The 19438-nt window shown below is 36.3% G+C and overlaps 1 protein-coding gene across 1 annotated transcript in view; it reads left to right on the top strand.

Annotated features, from left to right (window-relative positions):
* TAF1B (TATA-box binding protein associated factor, RNA polymerase I subunit B) overlaps positions 1-19438 on the top strand; it is a 46279-nt gene that overhangs the window by 6498 nt on the left and 20343 nt on the right. The window contains exons 7-8 of the mRNA XM_017818141.1: positions 971-1127; positions 7436-7535. Coding sequence (XP_017673630.1) covers positions 971-1127; positions 7436-7535 — 257 coding nt within the window. The remainder of the gene's footprint in view (positions 1-970; positions 1128-7435; positions 7536-19438) is intronic.

Here is a 19438-nt window from a genome sequence, read left to right as displayed (position 1 = left end):
TTCCTGTCTGAACCACTGAACAGTCTGTTGGGGAAACACAGAGAGAAAAATCTCTGCAGAGTCAATGCTGGATTTTGTGTTGGTTTGCTTTAAATGCATTTTCCTTCATCCTGGCTGGGTCATGATGTAGGGAAGAGAAGTTTTTTTTTTTAAATTATTTGTCTGAAAAGGTTCGTAACTCATAAATCACTCTACTAAATTAAATTTTTTCTTTGCTGTTCCTCTTAGTTTTTAGTGATTCATCTCAGTAAGGAAGTAGGGAGGTTTGGTTGTTTATTTGTTTGGGGTTTTTCCACCCTCTTCACCATTTGCTACATTCTTTTTTAAAGTTGTTTCTTTGACATTGAATTTAAATACGGTTTTTAAAAAAATACCTGTGTTTCCACAGTTAGAGATTATAGGGCAGACCTTAACATCAGTAAAATTTCTGCAGTGTAAATGACGTTTTCGTTCAAGTCCTGCCTGTGCTGAAGTTTAAAACTGTTTTAATCCTCAACTGGGAGTCACTGATTAAAGTACATCAAATTTTCCCTTGTTTCCTCACTGTTCTCTTATCTCTCAAATGGAAAATAGTATTTCCACCTCATAAATAATGTTATTTATATGTTGTATAGTAGTTAATATCCTTCCAGACATCCAGGTTTAAGAATAGTTCCCAACAAAAGGTCTGTTCTGATGGGTACCATAGGGAGTTCTGTCTTTTCATATGATCTGGTGTCTTAGTCAATTGAATTAGCAGTTTATGAAATAGGTTGTTATTGCATGTCATGGTAGATGAGTAAATTAGAGTTAAGCTGTTTAGTAGAAAAGTACACAACCAACCAAACTACTCTGTAATTATTTCAGAATGTTACTGGTTGTTGAACAAGGGTCCTTGTATGTTCATTTATCTTGTTTTCTGTATACCATGGATCATGTGTCTATCATATCAATTACTTTTTTCCTCTTCTGTTTTTAACATAAACCCAAGAAAGCACCTCTATATACTCTGGATCAGTAGATGGCAGCTTGTATTTAATGAAGAACCAAAAGGAGAAACTGAGGATGACAATGCCAATGACCCTTTCATTTTGTTACATGGCATTACTCTGGTTGAGAGAACCGATTACGTTGTCTGAGCTCTTAAGGTATGAATAGTCTCTAGTGAAGAATTTTTGCCTTTATAAATAATAATTTTTTAAGAAATTAGATCTGTTACCCTCTTACTAATTTGCTCAGTAATAGTGAGAAGTTCTCTATATTTAATTGTCTTATCTTTCATTTGACATAACAATTTGTGCAGCTGCTCTTGGAGGAGGTTCTTCTCTGTCAGTCGCAATGAATTTCAAAGACCTGTAAGGATGAAGGTTTTGGAGCTAAAGAAACTTTTTATCCTTCTCCTCCAAAATTTCATAAGGTTCACTGGAGGTGTGTATGACACTTTTGTGATACTTGCTGTTGTCAGCATGTCAGATTTAAATGAGTAAACATTCTCCAGGACTTACATCAGTGTCGTCATATAAACAATACCAGCATTATATAGTGATCTGAAAGGTAGCAAGGTAGCTTCATGCAATGAAGTTGGGCACAGAAATTAATATAGGAAGTTCGTTTTGTCTTCATATCTTTGTATCTGTAATTATGAGAGTTCAGAATAATACACCTTTTAATATAGTAGAAATAAATTGTTCTAATAATAGGGTTTAATGCTAAATGGAGACTGTCAAGCTCTTGCTGACAACGCAGTTCCCTTCTCTCCCCTACTACAAGGCAATGAACACATTCCTTATTTACTTCAGGAATGAAAATTAGTTCATCAGCTCTTCTTGATGGCAATAAATATTTTAAATCAGGCCCAAATAGTTTAAGTTCAGGAATTCCTAGATTTTCATTGGAAGACCTTTCGTATACTGATAATCCTTTTAAAATGACTTTTGAAATATTGGGTGTTTCTGAAATACAGGTGAAAAAGCACTAATTTGCCAAAATTTAAGGAACAGAAATACTCAAGTAACTACATTGGCAAATCAGATTGAAAATTCAGATAAAATAAAGGAAAAACTGATTCAAAATTCAGTTGATATGGTGGATTTAATTTCTTTAATTTTTATTTTTTAAATATGTAACCTGTGAGTTAAAAGGGAAGGCAATGAGTACATCATTCCCCACCTGTGGTGCTTATAACTGCTGTAGCTGCTGAAAGCATAGTGAATGCAAGGGAGGTTTTACCTTAGAGCCATTGTGGCCTCTCTCCCGTGGAGTGCCTGTTCCACTTGCACTTTTCTGGCTTTGTACAAACTTCCCAAGAAGGGTGGATGTTGAAGGATGCTCTTTTGCAAGTACTTTTGAAAAAGGGAAGGTTTGTATGTCTTGAAGTACAGTAGTTGGTACTAGGTAATTAATTTCTATGCAAAACAGTTTAACCCTTTGATTTTACTTTAGGGGTGGCCGTGTCCTTCATTGGCCAGAATTGCACAAACCATTGTGTATTTGCAGAATTGGATATGTTGTTGTATAAAAGATGCTTGTAAAATTTTCATCAAAATGCTGTAGTATTCAGAATTCAAACTAGCACTCTGCAGTACAGAAGTGTTTATTGAGTAGATTAAGATCTAGTAGAACTCAAAAGTGGTTTTCAATAACAAGATTTATTACCGGCTACTGTCTTCCAAGGAAATTCTGTACGAGTCACAACTCCCATAGCATGCTCTGTAATTTTTTCAATGATTAGAAAATAAATAATGTAACACCCGTCTGATAGTGTTTGCATATGACAAAAATCCGAGTAGTAAAATACAATTACTGGGACAGAGCAGCTGGTTCACACTAAGCGATTATTAATTAACCATTTGGAGAGAAAAATGAATAGTTAAGTATCTCTTCTTTGGTTATTGTATCTTGGAAACTTTCTCTGGGTTATACCAGGCAAAGACATCCTCACAAGTTCCTGTCTTAGTACAATGGTGTGGTTGGAAAAAAACCTTACCAAACAACAGCTGTCAAAGTCAACTGTTAAGAGGAAAGGTAGATTGTTTTGTTTGCATACGAATGGCATATTGTTGTATTTAGCACTTTAAAAACTGGCAGCTACAGAAAAGATCCAGGAAAATGGTTCAGAACCTGGAGAACATCCTTTGGACTGAGATCCTGAAGAGGTGAGCACACTTACATGAAAGGATTTAGAGAAAACATGAAAGCAGTAAAAAAAGCTGGAAGAGATAAAAAAAATCAAGTACCAAATATAGCACAGAAGGGCATAATCTGAAATGAATAATTGGAAATGGAAATAAGATGATTTGAATGAGACGATACCATTTAATTAGATAGAATTTATGTGTATAAAATGGAGTAAATCATAATGAATCAGTGACTTTAAATGCACTGAATATACAAACTGAATTAAGCACAGAAAGTGACGTTTAAAAGAATGTCATTTGTATTGCAAAGTTTTACCATGATACGATAGTTGTATAAGACTGTAATTACGTTATCATGCTTCCCTCCCTACCCTTAAGGTCTTTGCCTTTCAACAGGTTTGATGAAGAAGGGGAAAGAATTTTAAATTGCTTGAACTACCATAAAATACTTATTTTCTTACTTCTGAATATTTAAGTTTAAAAAAATCAGACAATGTTCACATTTTTGCATGCATTAAGATACACAGATCAAAATAACGACAGACCAAAGATGAAAATTATTCAGAGAAAACATTAAGTATTCAACATTACCTTTTAAGTCTTTGTAGGCAAATTGTTTTATTTAAACCAACTGAATTAGAGTTCTGTTTAAAGTTCTGCTTTGTTTTTTCCTCAGTTTGGTTTTCTCTGTACCCTGAAGTCAGCTGACTACCACTCCTCCCTTGTGATACATACTTAGGCACTATGGTGGGGCAGTCTGCCAGCTTTTAAAGGATTTACAACACCAAAAATATACTTACTCCTCCTTGCTACTTGACACACGTAGCAGGAAAACACTACAATTACTTCCTCTGAAAGGAACATTTTGGTTTAAAAATAACATTTTTCACAACCTTCTTCTTAAGCCTATGCTACACATTAAATCCTTTTCCATTGTGAATAGTCTCACAGCGTTCCATGTGAGGTATATTATTTATCTAAATAGTAAAATAGTTGAGTTCTGTACAAAGTTTCTAGATGCTAGACTTTGAGATTCTGAGTAATAATGCCTTTCAAATAAGGTTATACCTAGTTGTGCTGGCAGGACTGAACTTGTAATCAGTTTGTGGCTTTACTGTGTGGCTTTAACAGATGCATCATTTCCTTGGAGCATGCTGAGGACCTAGGATTTTTTTCATACTTGGACCTTACTAATGTACATTGCTGTTGTAATTAAGAGAACATGGCCTGTGTACTGTATGTGCCAGTCACGTTTTCAAGCACTTCCCTGACAGAACATAGTCTTGCAGGTGTTTTGACAATCTCTCTGTTAAATGGGAGGTTTGGAGGAACCGCAGACAGAAGAAACTGTTCTGAAGTGCTATTCCAAATCTGGACTTTTGGATTAAGTGTTAAAAACTTGATAAGCAGCACATTGTATTCATAGCAGGCTTTTTATGCTGTAATTTTAGAATGTAAAAGCAGCTCTTAACCTGAGAGAAAAGAGTATTCTTTTTTATGGAGACAGTAATTTCAAGCTAGAAAATATGGCATTATTTTTTAAACAGTTGCGGTGCTTTGACTTGGTACAGCCAAGTTAGTGAAAACTTTTTTAGAAAAGACATTTTGATGGACATTGGTTGTCTCTTGCAGCATAAGGGTGTGGTTCCAGCATCAGTTTAAGCTGCTCCAAATTTTTGTTGCTGTGGTCCTGCATAAACATTCTTGTTCTTTCTCTTGCTCTAGTAGTAGCATTTATCCAGTGGAGGGTTTAGTAATTGAAAGAAGTAGATCTGTAGAAGATTTATTTTGTAAAAGTTTAACTGGACATTTTAGTGCAGGTTAATGTGCTTCATTGCAGTCTCTTTCTGCCTATGTGCAGTAATGTTCCTGCAGTCAGCTGAGTCTGGGAGTCTGTCTGGTTGGAGTCAAACTCTGGAAGAGACTGATTCTCCATCTGATCCTCTGAGAAGTCACACAAGTGCTTTTGTCAGCAGGGAGGAGTGTGTGGCAGGGGACTGAAGGGAGGGTGGGATTTCCCATTTCAGAGGCAGCAAGCTGTTAGGGTGGTTTGGCTGCATCACCACTACACCACACCCGAGGGAAGGTCCTGATTGTCTGTCCTCTTCCAGCTGCTGCTGTGCTGGCTCAGAAGGTTGCTGCTCTCTGGTTCCAGCTCTTCAGGTCTAATGGTGTGATTGTGCCTTAACTCGACTCAGCCAAAGCTTATCAGCTGAGCCAGTAATGGGTCACCGTTGCTGAAAGAGGACGATCTTGCTTCCTTTTGTTCTCCTGCCTGTGTGATGCATCCTCTTCCCTCTGCCAACTATTTCACTCGTGGAACCATCTGTGAGCCTCCTCAGTTCTTTAGATGATGGGAAAGAAACTCTTTCAGGCAACAGAGTAATGAGTGGTTTTCTGCCACTGTTGTGATTACATTTGGGGTAGAGGATGAGGAGCAACAGGAGTACACACAGCCAGATCACCAGGAGGGAAGTCCTGCTAGTTATATTGAGCTTTTAGGTTGCCTCAATCAATTTTGTGAAACCATACCTCAAGCTTATGTTCTTCAATTTAGTGTGGGTGACTCAAATGAGCTGAGAAACTGATGTGCAAGCTGCTCAGCAGGTCAGGTGGGATGGCGAGGGCAAGTGACTGGGGATGGGTTTGCAAGATGGCCTCACTGACCACGTGGGCCAGTGCACAACTCTACTTGGGGTGGGAAACACTAATGCTGGTTGAGGAAAGCTACTGAAATTTCATTAGCAAAATGCTCATCACACAATTTTATTAGAAAGGATCGTGCAGCAACTTTTACCTCTTCATTTAAGAGACCAATACACAAAATCTTGGAATAAAAACTATTGGGAACTGTGATTTTTCATATTGCTCTTATTTTTCAGAAACTATTATAAACAATGGGTTAATTCTAACTGAGACAGAGTTTTGATTATCACAGAATCACAGAATCAACTATGTTGGAAAAGACCTCTGAGATCGAGTCCAACCTTTGACCACCTTGTCTACACTTTTTATTTTAATCTTGTTTTTAATTAATTTTTTCAATTAAACTGAAAATTCAGATAAGATTGCTTAAAAAAAGTAGAATATAACTGTAAACTTTGCAGTAACTAGCTTTTAAATAGAATTTTAGTCAAGTTCAATAGATACACACTAGATGGAACAATTAGTGATGAGGGCACTGGACTGAGAGAGAGCAGGTGAACTTATGAATTGCTATAGGCTCAGGAGGGACATGACATTTGTAGACCAAGAAGTTACTAATCTGTGTAGCGAGATCAGAGAGGTCCTGTGTAGGTAACACAGTCAGCAGGAGAGAAAATAGTTTTCAGTTGTTTAAGATTATTTAAAGAAGAGTCTTCTCTGTTTGTAATGTTAAATTCTACAAGTTTAATGTAGTCGTAACAAAATTAGGTTGCAGAAGAGGAGACAGGAAGGCATTTCTATCTTAGTCCAATGGGAGACTATCAGTGTGCTTTACTGTGGAATGAGTGTGTTCCCTTATGAGGGTCTGTGCTGTTCTGTGCTTGCTTTGCCTGTTGTAAGTGTCTGCTAAGATTCTAGATAAGAGCAGGGGGTTGGTGTGGAGGTGGCTTTTTATTGATATGTGCTGTTAAGTCCCATTTTTTATATATATGTGTGTACATGAAAAAGTTAAGAAAAATCAAGTAATACTGTCAACCACTTACCAAAGCCAATTTTTAACAAAAAAATACATTACTTGAGTGCAAATAAAAATTAAACTACTTTGATTTATTAGTATAGGAGACCATTTCTATTCATACCTGAATAATATTTTTTTTTTTTAAATCATCATACAGATGTAATTAATGTGGATTCAGTTCTACGTATGTGCTCATCATTCTGTGACTTTCCTCCCTATCACATTACCTGATTTAAACTCCTCCAGCAGAAAGTGTGTGTTTTTTTCAAAGTAAAATTTACTTAAGGCTTTAGAAATTTGAAAAAAAAAAATTCCATACCATTCAGAGGAGGCTTAAAGCAGTTTCAGAAATGCAGTAGCTGAAGAATGTGCAGAATAAACTTGATGTAAGGATGTTGATTGTATGCTTACTGCCATAATGTTATCATTTGTCAGTCATATCTGAGCTGGAACTTAAAAACCTGTTAAATGTTTGAACTGATTTTTGTTCTGTGGAGCATTTAGGGGTGTGTAACTTCATATTGAATTGCTCAGGCAGCATAATACTGATGTTATTTCAAATCAGAAGTTAATTTGTATATTAATTTTATAATAAACCTATGCATTTATCATCCTAAATACTTTCTTGATTTGGTCTTCATTTTTTTTAATGCAGGTTTGTTGTTGAAGGTCATATTCCATATCTGAATGTTTTTCAGCATTTTCCGGAGAAGATGAAATTATGTGGACTTGATCTTAAGATCTTTTGTGTAGAGGTAATTTTTTTCTTAAAGGGAAAGATTAAAAAAAAAAATCAACCAAAACCTAGTTATTTTGTGGTATTTTAGTTCTTTTGTTCACTGTACTAATAAACTGATTAAATCTATTGTTATGTAGTAGGGTTCATGTTTCACAGTGTTGGAGCCTGTGTGGAAACCAGTGCACTCTGTGACTCTAAGTGCTTTAATCTTTAACCAGTCTTATTAAGCTGATTACCTAAGTTAAAATGAAATCAATAAGTGCTTGTGGAGAAGAAGGTATTTAGAACTGCTCTTGAAATACTCAGAAATAGGGTTTGACTTGACATCTAAGGGCAGTATATTATCCTTTTCGGATAATATATTATATTATGCTTATTTAAGTTATCTTTTGAATTTGTTTGTAATTCCATATTCTTTTCATAAAATACGGTTTAGGTGCTATCTCTTGTTCCGTTTCTTGCTGTACTAGTTAAAATATACCAAGCCTAAAATCTACATAAGGGCTTACAGCCCTTTTGGGAGCTCAATAGTGATGGACAAGTCTTGAGTGAAATGTAAATTTCCCTTATTTAAGATTATTATGTATTGTGGTAACAGTTACCCGATGGTGTTTGTGATACAGATAAAAAAGATTTATTATGGATTTTTGAAGTGTGCAAATGAAAATCTTAGCTTTTAAGAGCAGAAAGCAATAATTCTGCTGACAGGAGAAGCTGGGTTTTACTCTGCTGTAATGGTTTTGTAGCCCAATCCCTCAGTGATGATGTTGCAAGTTGCATTACCATTATCCAATATATTGCTTATATTCAGCAGGTCATGAGTTGTTCAGGAGCTGTAGCTTCAGAAGTTGTAACATTTATATTTTTGTTTTTATACCACTGCTTTCTTGTTTGGATAAATGAGAATTATGACCTCAACTTTTAAAAATGAGAGGATCAATTTAATATAAAACATCTTGATTTCTTTTTCTTTCTTAGATATTTCCTTAAAAGAAAAGATATGTTAGGTTCTAATATGGGTGTAACCTTTTTTTTAAAGCCTTTTAAATTTTCATTCTCTCTGTCCTTTTTTGCCTCCATCCTTTGGATGTGTTTTTGTCTTATGTATTGCAACTGTAAAGCTTGTACCATATGCCAGAGTGGGAAATCTTGTTTGCAGAGAGGAGGTGACAGTTGCCCTTGGATAATCTTACTACTTTTGAAATAGAGGTGCACCCTGCACTTCCAAAGTATAGGTAGATATGGATGCTAATCAAGTAATCTCTTAACTTTGTTTTCATTGAGATACATAGGTAAAGTTCTGTAAGCTTACTGTACCATTTGTTTTCCGGCCTCTCCAGTGTCATTGTGGCTTCCTCTTTTTAGGAATATCTGCTCCTACTTTACTCTCAATGATACTTTAGTAATACATCCTCAGGTTTATTTAATTTTAATGGGTTTTTTACTACATCATTGGGCTGATAATTGCAAAAACCTTACTAGCTCTTTCCTACATCTTATGTTTCTCACTGTAGCACTGAGATTACCCACGGCCTACTGTATCTAGTTTTGACTTCTGAGTTTTGAGAAGTACAAGAGATGAGGTTATTGTCCTGGAGCAGGAAGTGAGATTGTGTATTACTCCATCCTGAAAATACAGCCTGCATTCTTTTCTCCTTTGTGTTATGTATAGAATATTTTATAGACAATTATCTTAAAGAGGTTTATGATATTAAGGCCATTATAACCAGGCAGGTAGGTTGCCCTAGTGCCATTATTTGTTGTGCTTCAAGTCTGGTGAATATAAGCTGCAAGCATGTTCCAAAATTCTGATAACTGACAGGACTATTCCATATGTCTTCTTTTTTATTTTGAACAGGTGTTTAGTGCATTAAATTGTGTCCTGTGCAGCCCAAATTTGAATGAAGAAGTAATTATATTGTAGTAGCTTGAAGGATTTGAAGTCATTTTTAGTATCATTTTATCAGTTAAGTGCAGATGAAACCTAACTTGATAAGACTTACCTTGTAGAAAAATATTCTTAGTGGCTTAAAGATTTTTTTTCAGTAACAATTTCCCACATACCCAAAATATGCTGAATTTGTACAAGGTTGAAGTTGTTATAGATTTTAGAAAAATAAATGCAACATTATTACAAGGTGGGTCACATCTACTTTCTATGTAGTGACGTGTTTATATATACATGCACAAGGGGTTTTTATATCTTGTCATTTATTAGTAGTATTTAATGTACAAAGACTGTGACTAGTCTCAGGCTTCCCAGCTGTAATGAACTTCTGTGCTGTGTAACTTAGGAATAGAGTCTGTATCACTGACCATTTTTCCCTGTCCTGCATACTATTTAGGAATTAGAGGTGATTACAGTGTCTGCTGTGCAAGCAGAGGCTGAGAGAGCTGGGTTTTTTATCACTGAGAAGAGAAGGCTGGGGAGCATTTCGGTAATTTCAGTAATACCTGTCAGGGAGGAGTGGGGATGGAGTCAGGCTCTCTTCTTGGTGGTGCACAGTGGAAGCACAGGAGTCAAGGGGCACAAAATGTAATACAGGAAATTCCATTTAAATACAAAACTGTTTTACTGTAAGGATGACTGAATGCTGGAACAGGTGACCCTGAACCACTGTGGGGTGCACAAAACCTGATGGGACACAGTCCTGAGCATGTTGCTGTAGTTGACACTGCTCTGAGCAGATGGATTGGACTCTGTGTAATCTCAGGGGGTCCCTTCCAACCTCAGGTATGCCTTGTATTCTGTTTCACATTTTCAGTGTAGGTGGCAGATAGGCCCTTCATATTTTAGTAATGGAACAGCTTACAAGAAGGGCATAATTCTTCATTCTACTCAAACTGAACTTTATTTAAAATACCTGCCACAAAGGTTGTGGACACTGCTGTCCAGAAGTCTGGGAGCTCTGGCATGACTGTCTCATAAGTAAAGAGAAAAGGAGCCTCCAGCTCTCTTCATCATCTTTATCATGGTACATAACTGTTAGATAGGTGTCAGGTCCTAGTTGGAGGTAAGTACTACCTCACAAGTATTTTAGGAAGGATAAAAGTACTTTATAGAAGATCTTTGTGTAAAATGAGTTGTTTATCTTTCCATTGCTTCAAGTCTCTTTTCTAAGCTTTTACTTATTATCATCCTATTTATTCCTTCCTCTGTTAAGATCATGTGTATGTTAGAAGTTAGCCTTTGGAAAATGGGTTTTACCTAATGTATGGTTAGAGGGTTCACAGGGCAAACAGCAGCAGTAACAAGATGTTCCTACTTAGTTCAGAAGTTCTAACTTGCCAGTACAGGAGAGGAAAAGCAAAATTTCCTTTTTCTAAAACAAGTATTCTTATTCCATTTGATTAAAACTTTTTGTTTATGTATCAAGAAAGAATAAGATACTTAAGGTTTTGGTTTCGTTCTGTGCAGGAGGTCAAGAGGGTTTTTTTGCTGTTTTGCAATTTGTTTAACTATAGTAAATCTCTGCTTTGAGATGCACTGGCTTGTGCCAGTAACCAGTATGTCTTTGATAAGCACAATCATCTTTTCTCTTCTAGGTGTAAGTTTCCTTTATAATGTACAGGATATCTATTTCCTTTAAAGCCCATTAGTGTAGGAGTTAAAACGTGTTTGTAAGTCAGTACTAGTATATATAAAAGGTCAGTGGATAATTTGCTTTCAGCTTGTTTTATTTTATTGATATCATTTGTCCTACACTGGAGCTACACAAAAATTCCCTCTTCCATTTCTGCTTGAAGTAGGGATGCATCCTTAAGATACACATCCTCTATTTTGCTTTTAGGGATTCATCTTTATCCTCATACAAAATCGATTAAGGCATCCCTTTTCTTTTAAACTAGCAACAGCTTGTCCTTGCCAGATCTGTCTGGCCTTACATTTTTGACTCAGGACTGTTTACCAAATTACCTTTTATGTAATTATTTTGTTTGTGCTTTAAAGTTGATTGTCTTTTCCTGTCTCAAATTTACCTTTAGATTTCATTATTTTTTATAAAACTCATTACTTTTTGGTGTATTTTACCTTTAATGAATTGTAAATGGATTTTTTAGTCCAAAAGTACTTTTTGATTTTGATTCTCACGTTCTTCACACACACACAAATTTAAATGTACATGTATATATGGGTAAGCAGGTCACTCCCATGGCTATTGGGCAACATGATTTACTGAAGTATTGAAGATAACAAACACGTCACTTTGGAGTATGTGCTGTGTGCAACAGGATAGGTGTAGTCTTATAAGAATCTTTTAGATCCTGTTGCTCTAAGGAGCTTTGGGAATGGTTATCTGTAGATGCACAAGTATCTGGACTTGGCAAGGAGCCCAGTGTGTGACTTCAGTGAAATTCCCTTCTCTCAGTCTCTTCTCCAAGTTTAAAATAATGATTTTTGGAAAGAAGGAATCTTTTTTTCTTAAAGGGGGGGCCAGGAGGAAGTTGAAGTTGGTGGGTGTTAGTCAAATTCTGTTCAGAACTGTCCACCAACCTGTCCTCAAAGATGAAAGGAATGGGTATTTACTAAATTATCCTTGCTACTTCTGCCCTGGAGTGTGGTCATGGAATGGCTTCTCTATATAACCCTTTCTTCCCACCTCCTCCTTACTCTTAGATGGAATTAGCTGCACAATTCTAAGTCTGCTTGAAACCTTCTCTCTTCTACAAGGCCACTGAATGTTTTAGTGTTGACAGTGTTGTTGATATACCTTGCTGTCTAGAAACCTGCATCTTAAAAATACTTCCTTTTTTTTGTAATTTAATTCCATTCCTCTCTTTTTGTGTGTTTTTTTGTTTGTTTTTATGATCCCTTGAGTAGTGCTGTTCTATAACAAGAAATGTATTTACTTTAAGAGCTTTGACCTTGCAACATGATAAAGGTTCCATCCACATTACTTTTGGGTTGTTTTAGTATAACTTCTTATTTTTTGTTTCTTTTTACGCATCCAACTTTCAAGTTATATTAACAGAATCACTGTTTAGTTTGAATTCTGCTCTATATAATTCACCTGTTTCCATCCCTAGATGTCTTGATTCTTAAAAAACTCCCAGTGTTACTCTTCTGATTTTTCCATGATACAGAAATGTTTCCTAAACTTCCATCTGAGACTGATGTTTGCATCTTCCTTACCTTTACCCATGGAAAACTCTTGAAAAGTGGCAGCAGTATGCTGTTGCTTGTCATAAATCACTGCCGTGGACAAGAGAGAACAATCATGAAAGTCAAAAGCATGTTGGGATTTTCTCCTCTTTATCCCACTTAACTGAAAGTCTTCTTGTTCCTTTCTTCTGCCTGATACTTTTTTTCTTTCAGGCTTAGTAGCTTCTCATTCTACATTAAAGTTATGTCTCTTTTGTCAATGTTGGGTTAGGATGGTACCTCTGGGGAACTCTTATTATGTTCATTTTAATAAGGACTTTTTATTCATGCTCCATTGTGGACTGATGTTGGCTTTGATGGGAAATTGAAGAGTTGAAAAACAAATGTTTGCTGCTCTAAGAAAAGTTCTAATTCATCCAGGGCTTTCCTTTTTCTAAAAATAATCTGTGATAGGTGTTGAAATAGATACTATAATGTATTTATAAAGCAGACTGGAAAATTTCAGCTCTTTTGAGAATGTGCCACTTGAGCGTGGAATGGTTTATTCTGTAAGATGCTTTGGATTTATTTTATTTGTGTTGGAGGAATATATACCTTGCACTTAAGCATTCACACACACACCCTTCCTAGCTTGGATTGGTAAATTTCTTTCCTCTTTTATTTAACAGTGAAAGGCTTCTTGAACGATTGAGAGATGATCATTCTTTTCCATGCTGCCTGGAAACTTTCCAGGTCTTTGGTTTCTTCTTTTACAGTATTCTGTAGTTTATATTTTCTTTTTCTTCTTCTTTTCCATTTTTTCCCCTTTTTTTAGTGTTGCTTGACTTTATTCTTGGCAGCAGTTTTATATCCATATTTCTCTGACACTAATCCTTCTGTCACCCATCATTCTGTGTCAGCTTCAGTAAAAGCTCACTTCTGCTGAAGATTTGAGTGATCTGATTTCTGAGATGAATTTGCCAAGCTACTCCTCTGCCATCAAGGGTGCTTCTGTTTTGGTACTTTGTTCTGCATGCTTTGTTTCCCACAGAGCTACTCTTGACTTTTCAGTAAATTATGAGTTACATTCTTCCAGTGAGACTTGGTGGTAATTTTGATTTGGGTCCCCTTTAGCTTTCCCATGAAGAAGAAAAAAGGTTTTTCAGATCAGCTTCTTGTGGGAGCTGGAGCTCCAGTCAGCTCTCTGCTCTCCTCTCCTGACCTTATGAAGGTTACTTGACTGACAGGATATTTTTAGCTTCTATTTTTCCCATTGCCATAGTATTATTTTGTTCAGGATCCATGCCAAGCTAATCATTCTAGAGTTCCTGAATCTCCCCTTTTACATTTTTTTAAATATTGCATATTAATGTGGAGAACCCTTTGATGTTTAGAATTTCTTAAGATTATTTAAAAAACATTTGTGTTTCAGAGAACTCCTCAGTTATTTCCTTGAAGCTTCTTGTGTGTAAATTATCTGTACCTCTCCTTTGTAAAATACTCCATTTTATCAGATAGTGGTTTGGTTTTTTGCAGACATAAATTTTTCTCTTCCTTACAAATGATTTTAATGATATGGATTTGTATTCTTTTTCCAGTTACAAAACAATCTTACTTTTCTTCATATTTGTTTCATGACTTACCCATTTACCTGTGGCATTGAAATTCAAGATTTTGGGGTTGTTTGGTTTTTTAGTTTCCCTGCTGCTTATGGCTTAGTCACCTTAACATCTTGTTTCATTGCAGAATATCTATAGTGCTGTTTCTTGTCTTTTTTTTTTAATCCAGGAGATTGCCCTGGAGTGCTACAGGAACAGCACTGCAGTTAAACCCCCTCTGCTTCAGAAAGGGGATCTTTTTTTTTCTGTGGTTTTCCCTTTATGCCATTATTCCACAATAAAAAGGAATATTACGGACTTGTCTGTGAGTGTAGTGACCTACCATGACTGTGTTTGGAGAGGTCTAATGCCTCTGCTTTCACATTTAGGAGTTACATGTTTTTATGTTGTCTTCTATACTACTTGAGAACAAGGTTTAAACTTGGGACTTGTGTCCTTGTGCAGTATTACCCAGTGTGGGACTTGTCATCCACATTCAAAATGATGATGTAAAGTTAGTAGTTTATGTTACAATATGGTTAAATGTTACAGAGTTTTGCTGTAGCAAGCAGGTTAAAGACACAGAACCTCAGATTTATACCCTCTCTCTTATTGTCTTTATTACAGGCAATATTGCAGGTGGAATACCGTTGTTAATATTTGCACCATATAAGCACTTTGTGCCTTGAGACCATCCAACAACTCAGTTGCTTTGTAAAAACTGGTTTGAATTACATGGGGATGTGCCACAAAAATGTATGTGAATCAATTCAGCTTTGTTCAAGCATAGTAAAAGCCATTTTGTTTTGTAAATTTAGCTGACAAGTTTAAGTAGTTTAAGACGCCTCCTGATTTTGATTTCCCTGTGAATGTTGGGGGCAGAAGAACTGTCAAGTAGCCTGGAGGAAAACATAAAACTGGAAGGTTTCTCATGGATTAAGGAAAGGCAATTGCTCAGTGCTTTTGACAGTTACCTGCTGTATATAACCAAAACGAGGAACTGGTTGTAGACTTGGGCTGTTGAGGGTAATGGCTCAATTTTAGAGGTAATTTGGCATTCAATCACTAGTAATTTCTAATAATCTCTGCTAGCTTGTTATAAAGCGTGAAGGGGTTTGTATAAAATATGCTTCTAGGATTGGTTAAACGATTTATCTATGTTCTGACCAGAAGTAGCATCAGTATTACTGGTTTATTGAAAACTAGTTCTTTGAATTTGTAAATAACAAAAGGAAACTATGACTCCTGTATCTTAGTGTATTGCTCGACTTACTCACATTGGAAACCATTGTTTGCATTTTGTTTTAGATACTTTAAGCTGTTTTTGTTTCATTTCCTGCATCCAGGAGCATATCACAAATATTTTCCTGTGTTTGAAGTGTATAAACTTAGATAGGATCTTCCCTGGGAAGCTTTGAAAAGTAACTACCTCTCTCACTGAGAGTATGTTCATTAGATCACTCAAATGTAGATCCAAGAGGAAGGATAGGTAGAGATTAGCAGAGAGGCTATTATTAGAGTATTGATGCTTCTCTCTTCTTGCCTACACTCAGCTCTTTTCCTGGAGGTCTGTGCAAGCCTGTAAAGTTTGCATGCTGTTTCCACTCACAGTGGTAATTCTTCCCACTCTGCACTGAGAACAAAGCCTACATACTTTTTCATCATTCTTTCGAATACTGAAAGACTTAATATCTTCTCACATAATAAAACAGATGACCAGTGACCTTTATTGCAGCACAGGGAAGAGCAAGTTCTGTACCTGAAGCATGAAGTGCTCAGGGTAAAGCACATTGTTTGCGGGGCCGGTGTCACTTAGGAATGGCTGTGGAGCACTCAGCTCATAGCTCGTGGTGTATGTATATAAAAAGCTGTAATACTGACTACTGAAGATCGTTGGAAATCTCATGATGACTTTTTAGCATTGCTAAAAATGCAGGTATTTGCCCTGCTCTTCAGGCTGATGCATTCCTTAGGTTTGCTGGTGTCGTTCCTTTATTTTTACCCTAAATTGGATGCAATGCAGCTGAGTGCTTTTATACAGCAAACGATAGTTCATTCTTTGTGATCGTTTTATATCAAAGATGCTATTTATGGTACTATAATTTCATCAACTTAAAAGCCTAAGGATTAGCATTTGCTTCATTACAGACTTTGAGTACGTGAATAGAAGTTTATAAACTTGACAGTATTTCTTAAGTGCTGGTGTTTCTTTATTTGTGGGTGTGGATTTAGACTCCTAATTATAGTGCTCTTCTAGGAGGGACAGATGAACTGAATCACTGTACTAGGGCTTTATGTTTTTTATCCCAATGTCTAAGGAGGAGTAAAATTCTCTGTATACTTTTGTATTTTGAGTATTGTGTGTGGTAACTGTGCTGAAATTGTTATTGTGGAAATGATTTATACCTCTTGGCAGCTACTTTAGTGTTGCTAATTTGATAGATAACAGTGCTATGCTAATGATATGTTAAATGATTTTCTATTCTGAAGATGGTTTTTTAAATAAAATGGTCTGCTGACCATTTTTGATGAGTAAACCTTGTAGGAAAAAGTAAAATGCATGTCATTACTTAGAGATGCAGAAGTAATTTTTAGAGAATAATGATAATTTTAAACAAAAAGTTCCAGTGAAAACAAAAGTATACCTACAGATTGCTTAGTCCTCTAAATTCTATTCAGTCCTGTTTTTTTTCACTTTTTCTCTCTTTTTTCTTGATATAATTGTGAATCCTCTGTTATGAACAGTTTGGAACAAGTCAAACCTTCCCCTTTTTGTGTCTACTGAGATATATAACCTCAGAGCTTCATAGTTATGGGAATACAAAGGGAGCAATACTGCTTGAAATTTCTCAAACTTTCTTCCTGTCCAGCAGTTCACTTAAATAACTTTATTCTATGTGGAGAAAATAGTATTAAGAAAAATTGATTTGAAGTGTTCTCTGAAAGCTGGTGTTATCGATGCTATACTTTTATGTACCAGCCTTAGTTTAAATATCTATGTGATCTTAATTATACAGTTTTCTGTAATCCCTTCATGATGCAGTTTTTGAACACGTGGGTGTTGTAGCCCAGCTTCATTGGAGTTATTTTCTAACTCCTGACATCTAATAAAAAAATGGAGATCAAAACAATTTTATGTTAATGTATAAAACTGTCATGCACCTGTATCTTAAATACTGTATGGAATTTTGATTGGGTGTTTTGCTTTTCTTACCCTCCCTTTTCTCAAAGTTGCAGAAGAATTAAGAGGTACAGAGCGTCACAACAAGGATCATCAAACCTAGGGACAATTTTCTTACATGAAACAATATTATCTACTTACCTTTCAATCTAAAGAAGAAGTCACTAAGAGGAAAATGTGGTACTAGTTTGTAGAACATATTTAGGAGACTATTGTTCATTGTCTCTTCCAATACAAAGACTGGGAGGTGTTAGAAGAGGTTACTGGTCTGCAGGTTCAGAATCAAACAGCTGGAGATGAGGTTTCATACATTTGTGGGTAACTGGTGAAACTCCCTGTGTTAGAGGATGTTCTGGGTGTTAAAAGTGCCAGATGCTGACTGTACCAATGCCATGAAGAGAAAGGGATCTGGAACAAAAAAAAAAAAAGCAAGAGATCTCACTGCTGACTCAGCCACAAATGGTGTGAAGCTGGACAGACGTTTGGTGATGTCATGGCTTGCTTGGTTCATAAATCCCTCCATGCACATTTTGCTTCCTTGCTGCTGGATGCAAGGCTAAATAGATCTTTTTGGATTCATGTAGTACAGCCACTTTTTTGTTTGTTCTGGAATTTCACTTACGGTTTCAGTTTGTGGTTTTTGTGTTCTGGGGAGAGTTTTTTAAAGATTATAAAACTCCGTTTTTCATTAACTAGTTATCTCACAGTAACTCTATTTTAAGTCATGGTTCAAACCTTTAAGTTAGGTGAACTAAATATGATCCCATAAAGTTTCAGATTTAGAGATCTGGGGATGTTTCTTATTCAACTCGAAAAATGTTGAGGAATGACTAAGTGGTAAAAGTATGCAAAATCATTGCATAAAAGGGGTATGTCTAACCTATGGCAAAGAATTCTAAGCAATGAAGACTGCACATTTTTCTTAGGCAAAAACTTTGCTTTTTGAAAAAAGATTTTTTATGCTTATATTTTTCTAGTGATCTTTCGGTTTGTTTTGGTGGAGGAACTAAGGGAATTTCTGGTTCAATAACTCACAATGTAAATTTCCTTGCTGTTGAGTAGTAGCAGTGTTCCCAATGCCAGGAGGAAGAAGGAACGCTTGCAAGAAGCCTGGCCTAGAAATGTGGCAAGAGGAGAAATGCAAAAAGCCATGCAAGAGTAAATAAATTCTAGGTCATGGGGGAGCCATCCTCGGCTGACGGAGGTGGAAGTTTAAGGATTTTTGCACTTTATGCTTATACCCTTAATATTTCTAAACAGTCTTCAGTTCTGTGCAGTCCTCTTCTGGCCCTAAAAGTAAGCATATATCTTGGATTTGTGAATAGATGAAGCTAATACTATCTTCTTTTCATTTCTTTTAATAGTGATTAAGGTTTTAAAGTTAAGCGTGTGGAATTTAGGAATTGCTGAAGTGGATATGCTTTAGCTGAGACTGTGTAAATGCACTAGGGTGTAGTCCATAATAATTTCATCTCACAATGTTTCTAAACCAAGATAGCGTCTCAGTTCAGCATGCAGGAAGTGGTGAGATGCTCTGTATGTCTTTTCCTTTTCTTCATTCAATATGTGAGTTTAAGCCCACATTACTGCACACCACGTGAAGCCAACTCAGTTTCAGAATATTTGGTTCTTTCTCACCCTTTGCTGCTGGTCATTCCCCCTCATCATGCGACGCTGCCTGGTGGCTGCTCCTCCAGGGCTGGGCTCTCAGGGGTCCTGTTGTGCTGCTCTATCACAAGGTGGAACACTGGGACAAAGGCACCTGCCTGAGGCAGTGGAGTGGGTTTGCAGCACAGTCATGAGGAAACTCGAAGAGTTTCTAAATGCTATAAAGTGTTCCCTGTATTTAGTTGTTTTTTTTTTCACACTGGCTTTTTGAAAGGATTTTGTATCCCTTAATAATGTGCTACTGGCTAAAGCCCATGTCTTCAAGTCATCACATAGCTCACAGGAAACTGCTGCCATTTGGTTTGTCTAACACTCTAGGTTTTGGTGGATTGCATATTTATGTTTTAGTTTGGGTCTGATTCAAACAGAGTAATTCCTGACTAAATCTATTA

This window comes from Lepidothrix coronata, unplaced genomic scaffold (assembly GCF_001604755.1).
Source record: "Lepidothrix coronata isolate B3197 unplaced genomic scaffold, Lepidothrix_coronata-1.0 Scaffold65, whole genome shotgun sequence".
NCBI lineage: Eukaryota > Metazoa > Chordata > Aves > Passeriformes > Pipridae > Lepidothrix > Lepidothrix coronata.
This window is presented reverse-complemented; position numbering and strand designations above follow the sequence as displayed.